Raw genomic sequence first — 26,245 nt, forward strand, 5'->3', positions numbered from 1 at the left:
GACCTCACAGCAGCCTTCCAGTATCTGAAGGGGGCCTATAGGGATGCTGGGGAGGGACTCTTCATTAGGGACTGTAGTGACAGGGGTAACGGGTTAAAACTTAAACAGGGGAAGTTTAGATTGGATATAAGAAGGAAATTCTTTCCTGTGAGGGTGGTGAGGCACTGGAATGGGTTGCCCAGGGAGGTTGTGAATGCTCCATCCCTGGCAGTGTCCAAGACCAGGTTGGACGAGGCCTTGGGTGATATGATTTAGCGTAAGGTGTCCCTGCCCATGGCAGGGGTGTTGGAACTAGATGATCTTAAGATCCTTTCCAACCCTAACTATTCTATGATTCTAAGAAAATGGCAGACTAGCAGAAGTGTGTAAAATATTTTTGAATGATGAAATAATTTCCCTCCCTGCTAACTCTGGAAAGATTCAGAAAATTCACTGAGACCAGAAAAAAAGAAAAAATAAGGTAAAGTATGGCCTGAGAGTAAAAGCAGGAATATTAATGCAAATATTTGTGTGTAATCATCAGCAGAACCACAGAATTAAGACTTTCTAAATAGATATGGGGAATTGATGAAATATGATCTAGGTGCAAATTCCTGTTGGATTTAAAGCAGAATACTATTAGAAATAGAACTCCAGGAAGTATAATTCCATTTTTCAATTGCTTGAAGACAAGTTACCAGTGATTGAAAAAGACACTGTAGAAAAAACTACTCACTGGTAGTGAGGCTTCTTCCACAGCTAATGTCTGACTCTGCAGTACCTGAAGTACAATGAGATAGCAGTGGTGGAATCAGCACTAATACCCCTCCTCCTCTGCAGTGTTTGGTGCAGTTTTAGCAGACATGCTGTGAAGGGAGATAAGGTGGACAGTCACATTTTTATTTTATTGAGAATGTGATATAAGAAGTAAATTGGACAGTAACTTTTTCTTATTCTTCTATCTTTTTCTTTATTGCACCAGCCTCACTGTTTCAGTAAAGTTAACAGGATGTGCCTTGTAGTTTGTCTTGCAGACCTAGTGGGAAAGACCTTTTCTGTCTGATTTCCTCAAGTGACAGGAATCCAAAGCTTGCCTTTCACTTCAAATAGCGTTATAGAGCTTTTGTACAATAAAATCTATTCTTTCAAATGATCTGGATTGACTTTGAAGAGACTGGGAAGCTTGCTCAAATTGCTTTCAGAATCAAAACCTTAAAATTTTTCACATGGAAACATCAGAATGTATTTCTGTATTCACTGGACATGAAACAAATTAGATTTCTTTTCCTTTCTAGGAATTCTTGTTTCAAGGACTTACAATGTTATATTCGCAATGGCTTGTGAAGACTGCACACCACCTGGAGAGTTAAAGTTGAATGCTCATTTAATTAATCTTTCTTCCCTGCTGAATGCTAAATTTCATTAAATCTCATTCACAAATGCTTGCGTAGGTTTTTTATCACTCTTAATGTTGTTCATCGAAAAGAAAACAGCTCGGGTAGCTTCCTCTCCCACCACTCTCCCAGCTCTTGAATTACCATGTGGGATGGCCCATCTTAGAAACAGAAAGAAAAAAGCCCCACAGGTTCCATTGACTTTACTGACAGTGTGCTTTTATTTTAAAAGTGCATAATTTTAAAAGGTTACTGATATAACTGAAAAAAGGGGGAAAGAAAATAACAACATGAAACTTTATTGGGGGATAAAGGGTCTATATTCAGGTGTTATGCTTTGGGTGTATTTGCGCTGAACTATGTGAGTATTATGCTTGAGAGAATGCTGTGTCATCTCAAGATAGGAAGAGTTTGAGGATTTTTTTCCTCTCTTCAAACACGACTGACTTATTAAATTGGATAAATAAGACAGCAATGCCAGCAGATACCACTGTTTAAATACCCATGTATGAAGACATGTATTTTTTTGTACTGGAGGGGTGTTCAACTTCTAAGATTTTATTAAAACTGCACAAAGTTTCTACTTAGAGTTCTTTAATATGAGTGAGTACTGTTTGGTGATCGTTAATGGCACTTAAACTTGCCCAGAAATTCCCACCCTTTGTTATCTCATAACATTTATCTGTGTTCTATGTTCTCACATTTTAAATGCAAAAGAAAATGTAAAATTCTCTCCTATAACTCATCTGGGAAATCTATGCTTCAGTATTTGGAAATAGAGAAGTAATTCTCTATTTATTCAATTCTCTAATTATTCAATGTTTTTTAATAGATTCATCCTTCTTGTTATCTTCATAAAAGGATTTTATAAAAGGTCTCCAGTTTATTTTTTAAAAGCAAAAGCATGTTGGTCACAGTAATGGTTTAAACATGTATCTTCCACCTATGTTCCTTCAGATGAATTTGGTTTGTGATAACCTGACTGCTAAACATTAACATATTTGAGTAATGATTGAAGACAGCATAACCCAGATGAACGCCCCTAACTGCCTTTTAAAAGCTGTTAATATGATTTTATGCTGCTTTTTGGGAGCAGGTAGCTTTAAAAAGCCTGTAAAAGTATTTTGATTAATAACGTAAAAAAATATAATGTATATAAATATATACCTGTAGTATAAATGTGAGAATTATCTTCTGTAAGAGCAACAATTTTTTTCAGCACAGGTGACTTGATTTTAATTTGTAGGTTAGAATCCTTCATTCTTTATTTGGCAGACAGCCACAGAGATCATTCTGGCAATCATCAGTGTTAATAGGCCTACTTGCAAGTTAAGACTGTAGGATCAGACATGATGATATTAAACGTTTCCACATTATGCAGTTATTATAAGGAATATTGTACACTTTTACCAGATGAGAGAAGATGATCATCTCATCATTCCAGAAGATGAGAAAGTGGTTTGTTTTTGCAATCATATTGCCATATTGATTTTTTTTTTTTAGAAGATGATCACAAAAAAGCTTAAGGTGTGATCTTAGTCTGTAAAACTGATAACCTGTCATTTAGAAAATGAGAAGAAATTAGATAATCATAAAATAGATCAAACTGAGTTTTTTCTGGGTGTGGATATAGAGTGCAGAGGCCCATGTCCTAAGATGTAATTCCTTAGTTGCAACAATGATGGCTTTTCCATATAAGATCATAAAGAAGTCAGTAACAAAGTGCTCCCCTATGAAGTAAAAGTGCAGGATTCTTCAACAATTTGTACTTTAAAATTCTTCTCTTAAGTAGAAAGGATTAAGGACAAATGAGATTATAAATACCAAGTTGTAATAAACTTGCTTTTTGTAGAGTACTCCAATAAAGTAATAGCCTTTATTACTAGGGTTAGCCTTTCCCTAAAGAATGTTATGGAAATAAGAACTTTGTTTTACTGCAGGCAAATTGCAAAGCAATCATCAGGTTATGGATGGGGCCAAAGGAACTTTTTTCAGTAGTGGTGTCATGTAGATTTCAAGTGACTTCTGACAGCAATGAATTGTTATGTAAATACATATGGTTAAGAAAAACAGTCACTCAAGTGAGTATATTCATAGAGCAATATTACTGTAGTGGCAGCCTCCTACATTTGAATATATCCAAATATACCAAATGTGCTGTGATAGTATCTCTTTCCTCATAATTTGGGTTACTTGTGGTAGGGTGATTTTCTTGTTGCTTTCTTACAGTATTTTGGTCAGAAAGAAACATACACCAGAAATCTATTTATCATTTGTTTACATTTGTGATACCTACTTGCAACTGTGAACAACGCAATACTTGACTTTTATACATGTTTTAAAATTGTCTTTTACCGCAATATTTTTACATAGGCAAACCTGAAAATGCAACTTGTGGTTTCATATCAAGTAAGAGCATGTTAAATTTTTTCTTGGCTACTCTGTGACGATCTAAAATTATCCATTTTGCATAAGAAAGAATCCTATCATACTTTTAAAAGTATTCATGCTCTTCTGCAGCAATATATTCCTTATTTCTAGCCACTGTTTTTGGTCTTGTTTCCAACTGACTTTGCTTCTCCATGGCATTGAAAATTGGCACCATTAATCAGTAGAAAGTATTTTACTTGAGCATAATAAGTTTAAAGTTTTTTTTAGAAGAAAGAATTCAGTGCCTCTGATGTCCTCCCTCCTTGGTCTCTTCTCCACGCTGGAAGAAACAGAAGCTGCTATGTCTGTGTACAGAGCAGTATTTCCATCATCAGTACAGTCCCAGCAAGGAGGAAGAATTTGTTGTGCATTGCTGTGTTGAAGTATTTCACTGCTTTTTGTAAAATCCATGCAAACAACCTTTCAGCAGCATTTGTATCTATGTGATTTATCTTACTGTTTCCAGTCAAAGAAAATCAGATATTTTATTTTGCCTTTCAGTCACTAATAAAGCTTGAACTTTAGCAACATGTCATCGGAGTTAAGATTCTGCTGTCAGTGGTAAAGCTAAGTGGGTTCAGTCTTCGAGCAGGAAAGCACTCGTGGTGTGGGGTACTCTTTAGTAGCACTACAGCTGAGGTTTTTATTCTGTTCCCCTCCTCTCTTCTGAGAGCAACTAATCCTATTGATATCGGTGTAGGCTATGGCGCATGAGGATGCCCCATGGCTATCGGCATCAGATGCACTTTAGTAGCTCTCTTGCTTGCTTGCTTTTGTGCATTTATTTAATCTGACTTTGATATTAGTAGATCTTAGATGATACAACAGAATGCATATAAAGTTAGTATATATAGAATATTTAACTAGATAATTTGCATTAGCTCCTCCTTCCACATCTTGGTGATTTCAGATGAATAGCCTTGCAGCGAGGAATGTAAGTTGTTTTACTGATACAGACTGGTGTGTCCTTAAAAAAGTGTGATCTTTTAATAAAGGAAGCAAGAGGGTTTTTTAATGTATCTTGCATTCTTAATGATCTTTCCTCTGATCCACTGAAACTTCATATTAATTTCCAGCAGAGGGAGCATGTGAGACGAAGATGAACAGGTCATACATAGCTTTGTGGTATTAGCATCTGAACACGTAGAAAGATTTCACAGGTTTTTGGGTTGTTGTCTTGTTTTGGTTTTGGTGTTTTTTTGACACTTTCTGCACAGAATAAAAATAGCTTGATAAGATGAATAAAATTTACACAGGACTTGGCTTGAATTGACCATGTCAAAACATATATCCCTATTTCTTGACAAGAATCAGATTTATTATTAATAAAGTTAGGGGGAAAAAAGGCTTTCTTGTAATTAAAACATTATAAGACATGGCCTGTAATGATGTTTCCATTCAATAAAATGTTTTTGACCTGGCTCCCTAATAGATTGCAATTCAATTTTTCTCTAGGCTGCCAGACATTTGACTTTTATTAAAGTCCGTGAAGCAGTTTAATAATTTATTTCATCCGATGCAAAAGTCCAAACTTAGTTTTAAGTTTCCCAGCTTGTGCTTCTCACTGCATTGTGTTTTCAATGCTTTTATTTTCCGAGGTGGGAGAAGAACAAACAATTTTTTTATCTTGAATGCAGCCAACACCCAAGCAATTATATAAGAGTACACAAAGCAGAAAACTTCTTTGTTGTCAGAGCTGCAGTGCAACCTAGCAGGTGAACAATGTGCTTCTCAGGTTTGCTTTACACAAGGGTATGTCTTTCCTCCTGCACATGGCAGTATGTTATAAAAAGACTGTTGGCATAATAGCACGTGCATTTTGTAAAACAATGCTACTTAACAGCAATAAAACCTATAATTGATCTGTTTCTTTGACCCAGAGTGGCTGCTGCTGAAGTAATGTGGAAATGATTTCTCATTTTCAGATTGAGCGTGCACCATGTTCCCATTTTCATTTCTGCTCTCCCCACCACTGCCCTAAGAAACAAGCAAGCTCCACAGCATGTTTCATTCTAGCACTTTTACCTTGGACTGTAAAGCAATGTAGTGTGGTGTTCCTTTTTTTTTTTTTTCAGGCAATATCTGTATTTTCTATGCAAAACTGCAGTCTTCAGACTCGCTGGTACACTGGAGAGACTCTTCAGAGACAAAACCATGATCATGCTGAAACTAGAACTCAGAAGTTTGAGAGAAATTTATTGAACTAGATGGACACCAAAGTAGGAAACCATTCTGCTGACGTTATTTTTGTCAGCTCCTCCAGCCTTCCTATGCTTGCCTCTTGCATGGAAGCTACGCTTCAGATGCACTACTTGAATACCCAAATGTGCTGCTGTTCACAGATGCAAGCAACTTCAGCTGCAGCCTTTCACTGATACCACTGTAAGAGTCCTGACTGATTTTTAATTATGGTCAGGTCTGCTCTCAGCAGATGTACCTACTGACTGCAGTTACCTACATGCTGCAGTTACCCCGCCAGCTACAGAACTCTTTAACCCGAGAAAGAAAACCCTCAGATGGCCCGTTGCTACCTTAAACCACTGAGGGTAGGCGAAGGGAAAAAAAAACACCCAAGCCTGCTTTATTCTGGAGCTGGAATCGCCCTTGTACAGTTGCTGGGCTGCTCTCCTCAGCCCCCTGTACCACAGAAACTCGGCCACGGTTAAGATCTGCTCGAGGCGGTGGCCTGAGCTGCCCTGCCCTTCGCCTCAGCGCCGCACCCCACCCGCCCTTGGCCCCGCGGCTGCGGGCGGGCCCTGCCCCGCAGGTGGCTGCCGGGCCAGGCGGGGAGGAGTGAGTTAGGGCCACGGGCAGGTGGCTGCAGGTCAAGGGCTCTGGCGCGGCGCTGTCGGATGGGCCGATACCTCCTGACTCACTCCCCATCTCCTCCGCGCTGCCAGCCGCGGGCACTGCTCTACTGCCGCTTGCGAGCTGCCGGTGCCTCGGGCTGCACCGCGGCCGGGTGAGGACTGCCGCCTCGTCCCCAGGTGAGTGAAGGCGGTGCGGAGCCGTTCACGGAGCCCCGCCGCCGGCAGCGCGACGGTGAGTCTCCGCGGAGCGGTGCGAGGCCGCTTCCCGTGTTACTCCGGCCACGCACGGCTGGAGGCGAGGAAACCCGCCGGGAGTCGGCGGCAGGTGCCCGAAGATGGGCGCTGCGGCCTGGCCGTGCGGGCGTGAGAAGGCAGAGCCGCATGCTGCGCCCCGGCGGGGTCTCCTTTCAGCCCTCCTGCGGCGGTCTCTGCTGCACCTCCGCCTCACCCCGGCTGCCGGCAGCCCACTTTCCTCAGGCCCGGCTGCCGATTCCCTCCGGCCGGGCTGCGGGGTGACGTGGAGCCGCTGTCGGCGGGGCGCTGCCGTCGGGGGCGGGGAGGCCGCCCGGCGGGACGGGGCTTGGTTTCCCCTGTGTTCTCCTGAGTACAGTGAAGGGAGACACTTAATACGGATAAAACCAGGCGGTTTTATTCAGCAGTTAAAAACAGGCAGCCAGTTGTATGAGGTTCAACAAGGCAAAGTGCAGGGTCCTGCATTTGTGCTGCAACAACTTCAGCGGTGGGGGAAGAGCGGCTGGAAAGCTGCTCGATGGAAAAGGACCTGAGGATGCTGATTGATGGAGCTGAACATGAGCCAGCGTGTGCCCAGGCAGCCAAGAAGGCCAACAGCATCCTGACCTGTGCCAGAAATAGGGTAGCCAACCCTGTACTCAGCACTGGTGAGGCTGCAACTCGAAAACCGTATTCAGTTCTAGGCACCTCCCTACAAGACATTGAGGGGGCGCTTCTCCTTCTCTGGAGTGGGTCCAGCGAAGGCCAACAAAGCTGGTGAAGAAGGGTCTGGAGAACAAGCCTTATGAAGAACTGCTGAGGGAACTGGGGATGTTTAGTCTGGAGAAATGGAGGCTCAGCGGGGACCTTCTTGCTCTCCAAGGAGGATGGAGAAGCAGAGGTGGCTGATCTCTTCTTCCAAGTAACAAGTGATAGGACAAGAGGGAATAGCCTCAACTGTGCCAGGGGAGGTTTAGACTGGATGTTAGGAACAATTTCTTCTCTGAAAGGGTGATCAGGCATTGGAAAAGGCTGCCAAAGGAAGTGGTGGAATCACTGTTCCTGGAAGTGTTCAAAACCTATGTAGATGAGGCCCTCATCGACAGTGACATGGTTAAAACTTGGACTCAGTGATCATAAAGGCCTTTTCCAATCTAGTTGATTCTATGATTCTAACGTACTGGCCACACTAGTAGTGGGAACATAGTAATGGCACACAGTAGTGGGAAAGCACAAGCACTCATTTCCGTGTATCGCAGGTTCTTCTGCGATTGCTGTTTTGAGGTTTATCAAAGGTGTGAATAAGATCAAGCTGATCAGGCTTCATTTTTCCCACCAGCTCAGTGCCCCTCAGGAAGGCTGAGTGTGGCTTTCCAGCATGTTTTCCTGCCCCAAAAAGGGTGTGGTTTTTCTTCTCCCATTCCTCAAATGTCTGACAAAATGCTGACTGATCCTATGGCCTGAAATTGTCCTTTAATGTCATAACTTCTTCCCCTCTTTAATATACTGTTGGACATGAGACTTGAAATATCAGGAGTCATTTTTTCTCATTATTATATTAGCTTCTATTGACAGACTGCAGTCAACAGTATATTTAGTGTATTGAATTTTAACCACCACTGATAGATCTTTGGTCACTGTACATGAATCTCTTCAAGAATTCGTAAAAGTGCAATGAAATTTTAGTGGTGCAAATATCCTGTCAGTTTTGCTGTACAATTAACTGAAAAAATATATTTAATACCAGTATAAGCACTAATTATTTGCATATTTTCATGCTAGTTAAAAACCTATCTTTTCTGTAGCCAGTTTAAATGTTATTTAATTTGCATGAAATGATGCATGTCTGAGGCTTTATGTGCATATAAATACCAAAGCAATAGAAATATCGTCTAGAAGTGTGCAGTGGAGTATTCATTACACACTTTGCCCAAAAGTAAATTGTTATTCCAAGCTGACACACACAAGATCTTCCAAAAGTTTTTACTAGTCTCCTGTTTTTCCATTATAAATCTAACATACCATAATTAGCTCCCATAAATCTTCCTTGAGTTGAACATCATGTTCTCTACTCCATGCTGTATATTCTCCTGTGCTTGTCATCATTAAAAAAATCACTTGCTTTATCACTCACATATCATTAGCTTCCAAAAATGGTAACGGCATGCATCAAAGCCTGTTTGATACTGACACAAGGCTCGGAGTAATTTCTCATTCCTTGTATCACTGTGCCAATAAACACTGGGGCACCAGTCCTTTTCCATGCAGTGTGATATGGATTGTTTTTATGTAAATTTTGAGTAGAAGCGAGCTCTCATCAGCAGTTTCTGCAGGGCAAAGATTAGATTACAGAAGGAAAAAATGTAGTGTTATTACTGGTACTTGCCTTGTAGCTCTTTAATCATTGAAAGAAGGCAGTTTCATGGTAGGAGTTGGCTTATCATTAAAGGAAGGGGAGCAGGTGCGTTTGGCTTAATCCAGTGGTGAAGCAGGAGCTTTCTGTGGTTGTAGTGTGAAGTAATTAATTTGTCCATGTACAGACGTCAGAGTTTATAGACAGTAGAAGCTCTTGTTTCTTTGCTTTCACAATGACCTTGTGATTTTACTTCTGCTGTGTTTTTAATTAAAAATGTTTTCTTTAGCATCAAGGATGCTTTCAAGTATTTTCTTGGAAAATAAAAGTAACCTGTGCAGCAGTGGCTGTGGTAGCGTTTCTTCTAGCGCACAGGTATGTGAGTGCCTTCTGCCTCTCGCTGAGCTCTCCAGAGAAAAAGGCCCTGCTCATGTGCTGCCTGTAGAGGTACCAACATCCTCTGCTATCCCTTCATGCAGGACATTAACAGCTGTAAGTTACCTGGCTTGCAGTTTCAGTATTTATAGTTAGGATGGAAGAGTACCAAAGAGGAGGAAAGGGTGAGCTCTGTTTTAACAAGGACTGGCACTGAACTGTTACCAAGGAACTGAAAATATCCTTAAATTATGGAAATGACAAAAGCAAGTATTTATTGCAGTAACAAAGCTACATTTCAGATTCAGCAGGACTAAAGTGAGATACCGATGTTTAATGACACAGAGACAAGTTGTCCCTGTGTTTATGTGAAGATTTAATAAATGGCTATTGCCTTGTGTTGCATCTGGCTGTTCCACTTCTGGGTTTCACATGTGTGTTGCCAGCACAGCCAGTCTCTCACTGGGGCAGTGTAACCAAACCACAGTGTGAGTAGGGACCCTGCAGACCGCTCGCTGTGGAGAAAGTGAGGGTGTCTTCTAGTGTCTGTTTTTGCTAGTGTCACACATCTCCTGTCCAGTGCCCTGCACAGCTGGAGTGCATCAGTTCTCTCGCCCTCTGAGGTCTTGCCTCTTAACTTGGCTCATTAAATATAGTTTATATCCAGCAGGGCACAATTCATTCATCTTTGTTTCAGATGCCTGGAAGTGCTGATGAAATGAATGTGTCTGGTTTTTATCAGTCCAGAATAGTAAAGAACATCCATTTGAACATGGAAATCGTTGTTGGAAGAGAGTAGATGAAGGCTGCACATGCCAGGATCGTAACAGACTCTTACAGAAAAAGCTATTTCATTTCCCAGCTTTGGATACTCTGAAAAAGAGTTAATAATCACAGGAGAGATGGAAATATGATCATAAAGCATTAAAATGTAATGTGTCCAAGGTATTAAATATAGAGTCTTCTCTTACTGAGAGATTTATGGTTCTATAGTAGTAAAGAGAAAATAGAGGCTATGGAAAAAGGTCAGGGAAGGAGACCATTTAGTTACCCATTTTGCTACAGAGAAATATCTGTTCATGGACAAAATTGCCCCTAAAGGAAAATGGCTTTATCTGTACCAAACTATTTCTGTGTATTGCTACTTATCCTAAAGGCAACAGAACTGCCCCAAGGTTATGTTTGTCCCTCCTTCAGGTTTGGATTTCATAAGGCTGGGTCCTCTCAATTTATGTTTTTGAGTTGCTTGATACTGGCCCAACTCCTCCCACAGTGCCTTGTCAGTGTAGTACTGCAGCCTCTCTCACTCCATTGCCCCACGTGGAGAGGGCTGAAGAGGGCTAAGCTAAGATGTGCTCAGTAAAGGTGTCTTCTCATATAGTCATTAATGGAAAGGTCTTTCTAATTCATTATCAAGTTCAAGGCCAGATTGGACGGGGCTTTGAGCAACCTGGTCTAGTGGAAGGTGTCTCTGCCTGTGACAGCGGGGTTGGAACTGGATAGGCTTAACCCATTCTATGATTAACATTTTGCAGTTAGATGTGGGTAAAACTGAGTGCAGTGTAAGAGGTAAGGGGATCTTTTGCCACTCTTAAATACATTTAAAATTGAAGGTTTTAAACTTAAATATAGCAGTGGACAGTGCAAGCAGTAGAGTAATTCTGGAGTACTTTAATTTATGGTGTGTATAAAGTGTGAACATTATGTGTTATAGAATTCTGAGTGTAAAATGCCTACATCTGTTTGATGAGTTATAACAGCGTGAAACTAAAAATCTTGGCAGTTCAAAATGAAGCAATTGAGTCTTTTGGCACCTGGGATAATACAGACAGCAGTCTCGGAGTATAGTGTAAATGTATTAGAAGATGTTTCTGCAAAAACAATCAGCAGCGATGTTTCTAATGAAGCTGAGGCTTACACAGTCATTGCCTTGATTTCAGGGGTGACAGTTTACTGTGTTCATAGCACTTGCAAGTCCCATTACTCCTGGAGCGTGTACACGGGATAGCCTCGGCTGGAGCCAACAAAATTCCTCTTGGCAGTAGTAACCTACCCTGTAGCTGCAGGAATTTAACTAACAGAAAACTGTCTTAAAGCCCTTTAAACAGCAGATGGTGTATCTCCTTTTGTAGAGCATGTTTGAAACGTACCTTGGGAGCAAGTTTTGCTGTGTGCAATTGGGGATACCTTAAATTCTGACAAATTTGGAAATTTTTCAGGGGGAAAATTAAATCAGTGACTTGGAGAAATACGCATCAAAACAGGTATAAGAGAGACAGGGATTTTTTTAACAGTTTGTCACCACTGGTGCTTCATGACCTTGGAAAGAGTCTACTGAAGTGTAATCACAAGAGTATTTACTTAGGGCAAACAGTTTTTTAGCCTGTCTATTGATGTCCAAAGAGGAAGAGATAAAACAGGACACAGATTTCTTTGGTATTTCTTCCAGTACATTTTGTTTCTCAGAATTCTCAGGTCATGCTCCCAACTGTTTCAGAGCAGACTTCATCAGTCAGCCCTGGGAGTATGGAAAACCCACGTGTGTGTAACTGGTATGTACATACACTCTGTGGTTGTTCTCTGCCAGCTGGTTTTCTGATGAAGTCTGTTGCTAAACTAAGACAGAAGTAGCTTTAAAAAGAATCCTTCAAGGAAACTATCTTGACTGCACCGAAGTGCAACTTTTATGGGTACATTTACAGTTTTAGGAATGATGTACAACTCTGAGTTTACAAGAGAGACATGCACTTGAGAGTACACAGAGTTATAAAAGTGTTTTAGCTCACACTGCTAAGCTACAGTCTCCATAAACAGTTTGTTTATTCTATGGATAAAAATACACAGTAGCTCTGCTTTTTTTTAGACAGCATAGGAGTTTGTTGGGGTTTTTTAAGGTCAATTTATTTTGAATAGTGCTGTTTAATATTGCCTCCCTGAGAAGCTAAAATCTCATCATGCTTTGGGTTTTTGTCCGCAGCATATGAAGGTACTGGGCAGAAGTGACAAGTTGCACAAGTTGTGTCCAAAAGTGATAAATGAGATGGGAAAATAGCCCAGTTTCTCTTTCTCCATGTCATTCTTTTTTATCACATCAGCTTTGGCAACTCTGCTATTTATAGAAAAATTGAATAACAAAGGAACAGATTCATCTTTCAACTCATTGTCCAATACGATGCTATCAGCTGCCTGGTTTTTAGAATAATGACGTTTATTTGATTCTAAACTTGATTAGATTTCTTTCCTTTCTAAAATGGAAAATACTCTAGAGCTGAAGAAGGAAGCTATAAATACAACATGTGAATGCTCCATCCCTGGCAGTGTTCAAGGCCAGGTTGGATGAAGCCTTGGCTGGCATGTCAGGGTTAGTGTGAGGTGTCCCTGCACGTGGCAGAGGGGTTGGAACTAGATGATCGTAAGGTCCTTCCCAACCCTAACTATTCTGTGATTCTATGAACATAGCACAGAACGTAAAGGATTGAGATGCGTAGATAAAAGGGCACCGTATGCCATCAAAATTAGTAACTCCTGAAATCTTACAGTCACAATTTTCTTTCCTTAATACTGGAATCAGTATCGCTAAGGGTTTTGCAAGGTATTGATTAGGGGTTTGGTCAGAAGCAGGGGCTACACTACATCAGCTGACCATGGAAGTGTGCATGGGAAAGTTTCCAGAGGTACTTGGACAAATTGGACATAAGGAGGGACAGGCACACAGCCTGACCTTCTGGCTTCTGCTCCTAGAAGAATGAATTGCTAATTTCTGTATCTGCAGGCCTTCTGAGTTGGTGTAGTGCTTAATGTATCATCACTGAGCTGACAGTTTCATAGCTAGGAATGCTGCAAAATGTCCACATGGTTTAGGTCTCTGCATGTAAGTGAACAAAACAAAGATTCCAAATTTATATTACTTTGTGTGCTGCTCTGCAGGAAAAAGGCATGTAAATCTGGTCTCATCAGTATCTTTTTTTCACTTAATGATATATTACTTAAAAAAAAACCCTATCACACAGAAAAACACTGGGAGAGGAAGAGAATTAATGCCACGGCTTAGTGGTACTAACCAGTGTACAGAAGTAGAGTGTGAATGAAGCGTATGTAGGAGTAGCTGGTGAGAGCTCTCCATTTCTCCTCACAACTTTAGATTTGTTTTCATCCCTGTCTTCTGCATTGTAGGCTAGTTGTGTAGTGTGCTCAGGTGTGCCCTCTTTTGTTTGGAAGGACCACTCATGCTACTTTGATAAGCACTCACCTCAGTGTTGTCTGTTCTTCTCAGAACTGCTGACAGCAGTCTTCATCAGAGAACATCACAGCAGGCAAACTGGGAACATCTTTGGGGCTGGAAATCACAGAAGAAAGCTGACAAAAGATTGTCCCTCCAAACCATTAACATTGCATTTCTCTTGGGGGGTATTGAAGGTTTTATCAAAGACTAAACAATGTAATTTTTATAAATTTAAATGAAAAAGCTGTGCAGGGGTAGTGTGGTGTTCAGAAAGACTATAGGTGGCAGCATCATAATAGAGTTGATTTGGTGTCTAGCTAAATAGAGATACGTCCTTAGTTCCTTCAGCAGCATGTCGTGAACAAATATACTAAAGAGTGTGAATCAGAAAAAAAGCACGAGAAACTTGTTGATCACTGTTTAATCAAACAGCTAAAATAGGTTAATCAGTCTCTTAGATCTGCGTGTGCTCAGTGTTGTAAGCGTGAATGAACATGCTGACTTGCAGAGATCCTCCTTCTGGGTATCTTGCTTAGTCCATTCAGGCCAGCCCTGGTAACTGGATTTTGCTGCACTGGCATATAATCCAAACATGAAAAAGAAAATGCTGTCCTTGTCAGCACTGTTCTCGCAGGATTTTGAAAAGGAGCTTTTCAAGAAAGGCAAGTTAGTGTATTTCAGTGGAGTGTTCTGAATTTTGTGAGGTGGCTGATGTCTTTGCGACATTGAAGGTAGATGGATTCTAAATTTGCCTTCCAGACAGGAATACATCCCAGTTAATTTGGAAAAAAGATGGCCCTTGTTACAATAAGGAGGATAAAATTTATTAATTCTGTCCCTCCTACTTACAATTAAAGTTTATGAGAACAGTTAATGTGGCGTATTATCTTGTGTCAGTGTGTACTTATTACTTTCTCCTAGCGGGCGAATTGCCCAGCAGAAATGAGTATTTTCTTTTCCACAGCCAGCAAGAACTGTCAGACCCGTTCGGCAGGGCACAGATTGACTTTCTCGGTCGCCTAGATTTATACCCCCAAAATCAGCCCCAGATTACCAAAATGAAGTAATAGACTGTATCTGGTCTGTGGGTTTCTTGTTCTTCATTAGCCTGCTTTATAAGAAGATACTCTTGTGTTTACTGCTCTCAAATATTCACTTTGAATATATACTTACCTCAAAGGTTACTTGATTCAAAATAACAGGAGCTGTGGTAGACAATATATATGATTTTTTTTTTTTTTTACTCTTATAGCCTAGCTCTTTTTCACATCTTTCTGTGAGATGAAAGATGAAAGAAAGTATGCTGCAGACCCTAAAGCCAGCTTAAGTAATCACTGCTGAACTGACTGATGAAGAGTGCTGTGATTCTTTACTAGTTTAGGTTTTTTTAAAGTGAGTTGATAACTGTCTAAAAATTAATTGTGCAGATTCCAGAGTTCTGGATAACATGCATCAGGGATGTTGGAGAAAAAATAGTGTCACTGTGAAAATTATTTGTTCTTTCTAATGACTTCAGGTTCCCTTTCGGAATTACTTCTGCAAAACCCCTTTGACAGAATGCCAGACCAGTGTGAATTAAACTACTTAACCATTTCTGCCTGTCTTGTGTCTCACACTACCAGGCAATGTTGAAATTTACCTTGGCAGCTTCCACAGTACTTCCATTTATTTGCTCAGAGATAGATAGACTTGAAGCAAGATCTCAAAGCCGAAATACGGAGGTGGTATTTTTTATTTAGAAAGAAGAAAAACATTTGCTTGTAGTATTACTTCTATATTTCTTTCTTTCGTAAGCCAGCAAAATGAAAAAGAGACATTGTACTTGGATGACAAGGGATAACAGAGGCATCTGTCTTGACTCGGAGGCTTTTAACATCTTCAGGGATCTAATACCAGTCAACTGCAATAGGACTGAAGCACCTAACCTGAAAATCCCACTGTACACCTTATCAGCTAATGATTCCTTTTCATTACAAGAGGCGATGGCTCCCACTTCTAGCTTTTAAGCATTTAATGGCTCTCTAGAACTATGTATTCGAAGAGTAGATGCTTAGAGTAAATACTGAGGGCTGGCTGTGCCCTGTCTGTATCATATCTTTGGGTAGTAGCTCAGGGAATGTTCTTCAGTCAGGCTGTGACTGATCACCTATTTCTTCACATTTTTACAGCAGCTCTGGACATGGTCCTCGTTAGATACGCTGATGATGGGTTTCAGCAAGGAGGGTGAATGTAGTCATCCTCTCTCAAGAACCGTGAGAGTTGAGTAGTCTGGTTTGAAGGCATTGGCTCCAGTGCTATAGAACAGACCTGAGATCATTTCATTTACAAGAACAGATGTAGCCTGAGGCATACTGTAGAAGCTCCTAAATGTAGGCCAGTCTGTATCAACCATACCAAGCACAGTGATTTTATCCTTACCCTGAGAGATGTCAGTAGGCGAGTGTTTAGTTTTATTGAGGGGGACGGGAAATTGGCTCTTCTGTTTTGATGACATTTTTTAAAACATGGTTGTGTGCCAGCCTGTGGTATATTTTTGTAGCACAGTATGAATGATTTGTGTTTGATCCCACAGTTAGAGAGAGCACTTCTGTAGGGCAGGAGAGGTCGCTTATGTGCTGCTGTGAAAGGCTGTGGGAGCAAATGCTCACAGTCACAGCTGACACTTAACGCTTCTGAGCTACAAGTAAGGTCAGTGGGCAGCAGGGTGCTGATAAGGGTAGGAGTTCACTGTAATGAATGTGTATTCACCCTGTTAATGCTTATTACTGTCTTATTTTTCCCCATAATATTATAGCCCCTAACCCAAAGATTGATCAGCACAATGCTGTTCCAACAGCTGCTGTAAGCAGAAGACATTCTGGGTATAATTGGGCTCTGTACACTGATGACTGATCACATGAATTTGACAAATTCTTATGACAGGATTTGTGGCTTTGAGGTTCATTGTAGAAGCCAGATTGTGCCTTTCTTGCTGTTAAGGCTTAATAGAATTGCCCATTGATTTCTCTGCAGCCAGGTCCCCCAAGGGATTTGTTCATTCAGGGATTAAAATTGTTCCACGGTTGTCTGATTTGTTTAAAGCTCACGCGTTACTCTTAGTCGGAGACAGTGACCTCAAAAATAGCCAAAATCTTCCACTATCCTTATGTGGAAGAAAAAGATGTTAAAAAAAAAAAAAAATCAATCACATTCTAGCTAATGAAGGTATGAAATAGGAAAGTATACCTCTGCTTTTCTACCTCCCTACTTCTGCTTGCTGTAGTCACAAATGAGTTGAAATATCTGCCTGGTGAATTTGTTTGGAGTGGAAGGAAGCCAAGAATTATTTTAACAAATGTTTTAGCTTGACACTGAGTATGGAGGCTTAGTTTGCCAAGCTGGAAAAGTGAGTAACTAGGCAATTTTTGTGAGGCTTATATAGGGTGTGGGTCATCTTAATTGTCAGTTCCAATCTGTGTTTCGTGTTTGTAGTAGAGCATATATTGTGAATGAACAGACACGGTCTCCTCATCAGTTTCATGTTTCTCTGAAACAGCTGATTAGTTTTGAGAAACCATGGCACATACTGCAGTTAGCTGAGAAGCCTGAAGGACTTCAGGAAATCTGCTCTTCTATCTGCTGGACAGAATTTCACAGGTACCTGCTTCCCCTATGCATGTGTCTTAAGGAGGGCCATGTTGGGTGCTGTGAAGGTGTGAAGGTAAAGTGTCTGGTAGGCTGGGCTGCAGAATACAGTAAGGATTATTACTGGCTCTTGTGAAAGATTGAAGGAGAAGGGGGCCTTCTAACACAGCTCCTGCAATTGTTGGATTCACTGGTTGGTGTGGTGAATAGCTGTCCTTGTGTCTGTGGCCTCATGGCTGTAGAACAGTCTCACTAGCTTCTTTTGACAGGTTTGCTATTATTCATTCTTGCCACAGCTGTGAAAGAAATCAACAAAGCCCACCTGAAAGTGGGTCTGCTGCTGCTTCTTCCACTTTTGTGCAGGCATCTGAGAACACAGAGTAGCGTGTATGAATAAAACCATACTTGGGCAAAGCAGAATAAGGAGCTGCTTTAAGGTCAGAGTTGAGGTTGTGACTCTGGATTCACTTGAGTTCAGACTATCAAAACTTAGGTTGAAACCAGGCCATCTTTAATAAGTTTTAACTAATGGTTGTCTGGTGATTAAGTCAGATCCAGGCCTGATAATTAGAAAAAAACCTATCCAAACCTTGATTCCATGGATGAAGCAGAATGCAACTAGGAGAAGGGAGGCTTCTCTGAGAATCACTTCCTACTCTGTTCTGCCACCAGTGAGGTGGTGGTGCTCTGTCATTAGGCATTTTCCCAACAACTGTTCTCACTGTCTCAGACTTTCTGCTGCCTTTGCTGTATTGCTTTTCCTACAGAGTATCTCTTTTCCTTTCTTTTTTCCATCTCTGCCATACAAATATCTGCATTTGTGACAGCAATCTTAAGGGACATCTCCTTTGGCCAACAGCATCAGTCACTTCTTTGAGCTTGCCATGTATATATAGATGATGGCTCTGTTACTCTTGGTATCTTCTTGGATAAAGAAGCTCTGTTGCATTTTGTGCTTGCTCTGAATTACAACCGTTGCTTCAGTGATGATTAACTTGGTCACAACAATAACTTGGGTCATTAATTTTCCTGTTGGCTTTTAGTGTGAAATTTAACAGTGGAAGATGGTAGGAGAAAAAGAGAGACATTTTTTTCCTAGAAGCAAGTTGAAATCATGAGTGTGTAATAATTTAATACTGCATATGCGATATTCCAGAATCCCCATGTGGGCTTCAATCCTTGAACAGGCAACATTCAAAGTTTTTTATGGGACTGGAGGTTGGTGCCTTTTAGAGATACCTGAACCAACTGTTTCCTTTCCGACATTTGCAGTGAGTCTGCAGAATACAGAAAGATAATGCTAGCTGACCTGCTGTTTTGACAAGATTATGCTCTTTCAGCTTGTTACCATCTCTTGTGTAACAGCGCTGTTAGCACAAGGGTTTATATTTGAACTCTAGTGGAGTGCTTTAAGGAAATGCTGTCTGCTCTAGAGTGAAGAGATTGTTTCCACAACCTTTCTCAATGATGATTTTTTAGTAAAAGGTGGTCCTGTGAATCTGATGCAAATGACTCTGTGAGCAGACAGCACTGAGAATTGTTTGTCATGACTGCACAAAAGATTTTTGGTCAGCTATCTTGAAACTCAGCAGAAATTTTCTCTGCAACACTTGCAGTGATCCCGATGTAGCAAATTTCTTAGTAAAAGCTAAATACGTAAGTGGGTTTGCTGGCAATTAGACTGTAGCCTTCAAGTCTAAATCTGTAATTTTTATTCATGTTGGTTAAATATGTGGTTTAATAACCATCTCAGCGGCTTTGTGGTCTTATTCTGAATGAAAGTCACAAGCTGTATCACAACAATAATTTGGGCCATAAGAGAGGGCCATGTGTGCAAATAGGTCCATCTTACTATGAACCTTCCTCTTGAACTCATGGGGACTTTGCATCTGTGGGTGATGGTGGTTGGAGCCTTCAGCAGGGGCGTCCTGACTCCATCTCTGCAAAACAAACTTGCAAATTCTGCTGAAAAGTATTTCATTGTTTTTCCAACCACATCTGCTCCTCCAGCACTAAATTTTGTCAGCTGCATCTCCACATTGTAAAGCCTCATTTCCTATTAGCTTTTCTTATCTGATTAGCTGTTAATAGCTTCTATTTCTGAAGCATAATGCAAAGTAAACTGACCAACATACAGTTTTCATCATAATACTTGTAAGTGATCACTCCATCTACTCTTCAGGATGGAATTAGGCTGGAATTTACAGTAGCACTCAGCGTCATCCTAACTCTGTACTTTGCTATCAAATTTGAACTAAAGCTGGGAGCTTGGATTAGCTTGGCCCAAGAATCTGCTGTTGTGTCATTAAAATATTATCTTCCACAACAGGTCTGTACAGCGTGATCTGGAGACAATATCTGTTTTAATAGGCTAGGGTAAGGAAGCAAAAGCCATTTGCTAGTGTAGGTGAGAGAGCTACTGCGGTAAGAACATGCAAGTGGTCTGCTTACACAAAAAGGTTCTTAATCAAAATGAACTTCAAACTTTAACGAGTCTTACTGCCATTTCTTCTTAAACTCTCAGCCTCTTTGCTTAGGAGCAGCAAATTATCAAATACCGGGGGAAACCACTTCAGAAACCAATTATGTTGGATATGTAACGTCTGATAACGTGCTGTGTATTAAACCAGAACGCCCTGACAACTTTCTGCAGACCACTTGAAAAGAGCGTTATTTACTCTGCTGAGTCAAAGCACAAACTTGAATTTGTCAGAACCAAGGTTCATTGTGCAGCTGTAACCTGCCCCTTGCATGTGGGATGGACTTAAAAACACCATCAAAAGCTATTCATCCTATTGCCTTCCCACAGAAAGGACCTAGAAGTTATACCACCTGCCAAAGTCACAAGCAACTGAATATGATGAAGAAAATTAATGCAAGTATCACTGTTATCTCTAATAAAATATCACTGGCTTACAATGAAAGCCTGAAGGGAACTTAATCAAGATATAGACACTGTGTGCTGCATAAATCAATGCTGATTTTGGGTGGTTGTAAAAGGGAAGGTATAAGTTGTTTACATACAACTGTCAATTCTAAGACTTTCAAAACCAACTGAAATAGAGAGGAAATTGCTTTTTCTGGGGCTTATATGTCATTAGAGAAATAAAAGGTACTTAAGCCCCATTTTCTTAAAGGCACTGTAGAATTTAAGAATCTATTCCAGATTAGGCAAGCAGTTAGCTCTGCTATATGATATGAAATCATACAATATTTAGTACCATGCCCAACTTATTTTAGAACAAACTATTACAAGAAATACCATGTAGATAGTATAGTATGGAAACAAGATACCTAAAAAGAAGTGTTTCTGTTCCTATTTGGATGTTCAGATGGCTTTTTGAGTATGTTAAGGCTCTATTGCCTCGCTTTTCTTTCTCTCCCCTTCTCTTTTTGATGTCATTGTTTCATGCCTGTAGGGAAGCCCAGGTAGAACCTGCACCAGGAATGAGCCAGAGAAATGGACCACATGCAGAGCACTGTCAGACTCACAAATGGAATAAACTGAAATTTGTGGCAGGGAAGAATAAGAAAAGGATATTATTAAAAGTAACTGTAATAATTTTTCATCCTGCTACTTCAGAGGTTACAGACAGCAGCAGGGTAGATGGAGCCTCTTTTGTTCTGTTTGGCTTCCTGCCTGTCAGCTCAGCATGCAGGTACCCAGCAGTGAGTCCACATGGGCTCAACTCAGTGTAAGCCACCCCAATGATAACTGGAAGGAAATGGAGAGAGATGGTGGTTCTGCAAGGGTTGTTTGGGTACACAGCAGAGCGGGAGCTCAAGGGGTTGCCCTTTGAATCATCAAAGTAGGCGCATGTGGGGGAAGACTGGTATCATCATGCATTGTATGGAGTTACCAATCATTTCATTGTTTATGCAATTGCTAATTCTTTCTGTGAATGTTGTCCTTCAACAGTAATAGAACTTTTACAAGTAGTTATTAGAGTAAATACTGTTAAACCTTGCCTATAGCAGACATAATGAAATCATCATAAATGTATTCAGAATAAACTTGTATACACAAAGAGAAATGAGCTTTACAGGTACTTTGCAGTGCTGTTAATCGTTGGACTTAATCATCTTAAAGGTCTCTTCCAAACTAAATGATTCTGATTTGTGCCTAAATGCTGTATACTGATAGCTGCATAGGAGGTTCTTGTGCCTTTCTTGAGCTTGCATGCCTCCAGTGTATGTCTTGGTTACTGTACTGTATTGTGTAAATTATAATGGGTTGTTTGTAATATGGCTGGGTGTGTTTGTATCAAGTGCTGCCTAGGTGGAATAATAGCTGTGAGCATGCAGGACATGGGCCACAGTGCAAGCTAGTCTCTGAGGACTGAAAATGCCATGCTGTCTTTTTTCCTTACTGCTTTTGTTATCTGGGAGTGAACATGGCCCAAACCTAAATCATGTTGCTGTGTAACATGAAAGCTATTTAGCCCTAACGCAAAGGGGGAAAGACTAAGGCTCTTTTATTCCCCATGTCACCACTCATTTCCCCAGGAGACCCTTCCTTGGTTGCCATGGACATGCAGTCTGGTGGTACAGTCTTCCTGTCCTTTATTCAGTACACCTACTAACATCTGTACCAGTTCAGCTTTCAAATATAGACCTGGCTTGTGCTGGCTCTGGCTAGATCTGGTGCTGTTTTACACATTTTTGTGATGCATTATTTTTGGCTGGTTGTTCTACCTTCTTGAGCAGATGTAACATTTCATAACTTGTCGCTGAATTTTAATCATCCTTCCATTCATGGTGGTGACAACCAGAAATCTGATTGTGAACCAGTAATGTGAAGAACATGAAACAGCTTGAGAATTTCAAGAAATCTGTTTCTCAGCACCACTCCCTTGAAGCCTGGGCTGTGTATGAAGTGTTGAATGGCACGAGGGCCTGGAGCAGGCGGGTCAGTGTCGTACAGTTCAGTACTGAAGGAATTTGCATTGCAAAAGAATTTATACAGCTTGTTCTTCAGTTGTGTTTGAGTCTAATTGCACTTGATTTGACACTCACTGGGTAATTGGGGAATCAGAGCTGCTGAGACCAAGGACACTGAGCAGCTGGGATAGGTTTATTGGTTTCGTAACTGAAGTTAGAAGCTCTGGAAAACTAGGACCAGCACTGTAGCGTCAGCATTTGTCTGAACATTAAGGGATTTAGACACTACAGACCTTACACTGTTCCTACTTACTTCACCGTGGGATGCAAACCTGAGAGCAGGCAGGCTGTTAGGATGTCAGCTGAGACACCAAAACCACAAGAAAAACAGAAAAAGGCAAGTATATATGCAAGGTTAAGCATACAGAGAAACACTGAACTAGGAGTTCTCAAGCTTTTGTTCACTTGGACAATTTGGATAAACTGTTGGTCTTTTGTGGCATTCAGATTTGAAATGAAATGAATATTTTTTCATGAAAGGGATGGGTTTTTTTCTGTCTTTTATATACCTTTAAGAGAAAGCAACAATAATAATGAGAGGACTAGAAAATGTGTTTGTTGAGAGTGTTGCTGTGGCTATGATTTGTCCAGAGCCGTGCAAGATCTCAAGTATGAATAGCACCAGGCTTTTTACTGCTCTTATTATTTAACTGTATTCTCATGGCATTCACAGGACTCAGTCAGCACAAGGAGCTATTGTACTTTCAACTGTGCAAACACTCAAGAGACGGAACCATCTCTAAAAAAACTCTGAGTCTAAAGTAACAAGATGGGTAAAACACGTGCATTCAGGCAACTCAGTAATACCTTGCTGTTAGGTATTCAGGTGGGGTCATAGCAAGACTTCTCAGCATCTTTCCTTTCCTTCTGCCTCTCTCATGTTCCCCACACCCTTTCCAGCCAGCTGATGTTGAAGTTTTGTGGGCTTCTGTCCTGGCCTTTACCTCTTCTTTGGAGTGCTGCTCAGGCTTGGTACCTTGCAGGGCACAGACATGCTACCCATATTCACATCAGTTACTTCACAAGAGCCCCCATGCATTGTCACTGAAAAGAGCAAGGCTTTGGAAGATAATTTGGAGGATCTAAGTCAGGGTTTTTTTCCACAGAGCATTTGTTTCTTTTGGAAGTTCACATGCAGTTCTCTCTGCCTTTAGCTGCTGCATGACATGATATCTTCTCTTTGCGCAAGGCTACACAACTCCAGCTGCTGGGGCTAAAAATCCAGCTTCCAGGCAATAGCAGCCACACAGGCCACTTTCCATTGTTAAGACAGTATGGTTCAGTTCCTCTCAGTACTTGTCTTTCATTTTGGCTTTGTGCTTACTTGCCTCTTATGACTTTGTTACTGTGGTAATGGCTCTCAAAGGCACAAGGAGAAAATTCCTGTTGGTGGAGCAAGGCCTAACCCAGATCTGCCGGTCTGCATGCCATACTATTTTGGATGCCAAGTTGACAGCAAGAATGAATCAATGCCATGAGATTGAAAAGTGAGTGTATCATTTAGCTGTTTGGACCAGCAGATGGCAAATGTAGAGGAAAAAAATCAATCTAAGAGCCAGTCTAGGGAATAGACATTAAATAAAGCCATCTGGCAGACATATGAGGGGAAGGAAGAAGATGAGACCAAGTTCTGCTTCAAATATCTGTTCACAGCTGAGAGGAAGCTGGTGGGAACTCATGCTGTGCGGAGCTCACTTTGACCCTGTAAGAAGTCCTGTGAAGTATCAAAACCTTTGGCAGCCTTGGGAACTTATATAAGAAAGACCCTAAACTGCCAAGCAGAGAGACAAAGCAGCAGAACCATTACTGCCTGTGTGCGATTCTGATAGTACTCCACAGAGAATAGTGAATACAGGACTGCTTGATTCCCCATGATGGGATTGAGAAATAATGTCCCTGCCATTGGCAGTTTGGAAATAGATGATCTTTAAGGTTGCTTCTTAACCCAAGCTGTTCTATGAGAAGACCACATCTAGGAATCTGGTTTGTAGAAAAGGAAGAACAGGGAGTAAATAAAGAATGTGATCCAGTATATCCCAGATATACTGGGATAGGTGATTGATAGCTGAAAGGTGTTGATAAATCTGGTTTTGTGGCAATGCCATGGCAGTTGTCGCTTCACTGTATTGCTTTTGTTCCCAAAGAGAGATGTATGTGGTTTTGCACTCAGGCTTTTAACGAGAGTTTCAAAAGAGAAGCGTAATTCATTGAAAATGGAAGTGGTATCTTACATAAGTGCCCAGCCTTTCTTTTGGAAACTTGCTCTCAGGGAATATGTTTTCAGGTCCCAGAAGTCTAGCAGATGTTATTACTATTTCTGTTTTACAGGTCAGTACTTTGGTTTTTATACACTGAGAAATGCACACAGCTATTAGCCTTTTACATGAGAACAAGTATCTTATTCTTAACTCATAGATGCACTCTCCCCATCCCGTCCCCCTCCTGTGCCCCCTGTCCATCCCCGTCCCCCCCCCCCCGATAAAATGGTGGGGACTGTGACACATCTTGAGAATTCAGGACCTCTAGTAACAAGCAGTTTTATTGACAGACTCTGTCATCTTCTTATTCCCATTAAGAGCAATGGTGGATCATTTTACAATGAATTTGGTCTTGATGTCCAGATCCATGGCATTAAACAGAACAGATAATCTCACCACTCAGACCTAACTGCAATAAAAGCAAAACATTCAGTATTGTCATTTTTTAGTGCCTCCATTGATAGAAAGGTTCTTGTCAATGATGATGGAGTGGCTGTATTGTGTGTGTTAACTCTCAGTTGCAGACACTTAAATGCAAAATGGTTGCCAGTTCTCACTGCGCGAATTTTTCAAGTATCTACTTCCTTTTCATCTCATCTGTGTTGTTAGTGGTTATTGTGGCTGAGAAAGTTGTCTTCAGTTTCCCTCAGCATCCAATAGCCAGCCTAACAAAAAGGCAGTATTTCTGTCCCTCTGCTCAGATGAATAATTCATTGCCCTGTGCTTTTTGTGTAAAGTAAATTTGAACTATTTCTTTTGTAAAGATTATTTACAAGAGAGTCATGGACACACAGGAATTAATGTGCTGCCTTCAGGGTTATCACTATCTTTTTACTGAGAGGGAAGTTAACGGTTTATTTCTGTTATGTTTTGGTTAAAGAATTTGCTATATCTAGTGTTAGAGGGATCGTATCCTTTAATTGGGGAAGTTGGAGTTTGGCAGGTTTTCAGTGCTGTTCTGCTGCTATTCTCCCCAGCTCAGATGAACAATGGGCTGGAGGGATGCTGGCAGTGTTGCTTGGTTACAATTCATCAGCGTGAATCAGTGTTTCACGTAGCTCCTTCTGCATCTGAACAACCAGGAGACTTCTCAGTACTGTGTTACTGATGTGTGTGGAGATGTGACTGGATTACGTACTATCTCAGTTGCTGCAAAGCTATACCTTGGCCTGAAGATTTGGACAGCAGCATTTGACTTTCTGTGTCCAATTTTCAACTGTGTTATACAAATGCATAGCTGAGTAAAGCAAATTTTTAATAATATATTTTGTTGCAAAGTGTGTTTGATGAGTTAGGTACTTTAGCATCCTTGTGTATGCATCAGGAAGATTAAATCCTTCACTATCTTCCCCTAGAACAGACATGTGCCTTGCTGAAACCTGCCTGCAGGCAAAGCGAAGCATGTAAGAGGAGCTGCCACCTTTGTCGTAGTCCTCTTAGTGCATTTGGATGCCAGATCTTAAACTGGCATAAAATGAAGCTGGTGGAGTTATGCCAGTTTAGATAATAGGAAGATGTGATGGGTTATTTTTAACACTATGAAATGGCTTTTCTGTACCCCACCCAGATCTGTTTTACCACTCACCTGTTCTTACTGTTCAGACATGACTAGAGGAAATGTTAAGAGG

The 26,245-nt window shown here is 40.9% G+C and overlaps 2 protein-coding genes across 5 annotated transcripts in view; both read left to right on the forward strand.

Moving 5' to 3' along the window:
• The window catches only part of TSGA10 (testis specific 10), a 34,311-nt gene extending 29,980 nt beyond the window's left edge, over window positions 1–4,331 (forward strand). For both annotated transcript variants that reach the window (XM_062628547.1, XM_062628548.1), the window contains one exon: window positions 1,275–4,331. In XM_062628547.1, the coding sequence (XP_062484531.1) occupies window positions 1,275–1,323 (49 nt within the window). In that variant the 3' untranslated portion in view covers window positions 1,324–4,331. The remainder of the gene's footprint in view (window positions 1–1,274) is intronic.
• A 2,311-nt stretch (window positions 4,332–6,642) lies between these two features.
• CRACDL (CRACD like) overlaps window positions 6,643–26,245 on the forward strand; it is a 65,857-nt gene continuing 46,254 nt past the window's right edge. The window contains exon 1 of one of the 3 annotated variants that reach the window (XM_062628551.1): window positions 6,643–6,790. The gene's annotated coding sequence lies outside the window, so the exon portion shown is untranslated. Of the gene's footprint in view, window positions 6,791–6,887; window positions 6,939–9,573; window positions 9,690–26,245 lie in introns of those variants that run through there. The other 2 variants (XM_062628552.1, XM_062628554.1) reach the window with 2 other exon arrangements.

This window comes from Pezoporus occidentalis, unplaced genomic scaffold, assembly GCF_034315485.1.
Source record: "Pezoporus occidentalis ecotype Australia unplaced genomic scaffold, CSIRO_AGI_Poc_V1 ctg32, whole genome shotgun sequence".
NCBI classification, from domain to species: Eukaryota; Metazoa; Chordata; class Aves; order Psittaciformes; family Psittacidae; genus Pezoporus; species Pezoporus occidentalis.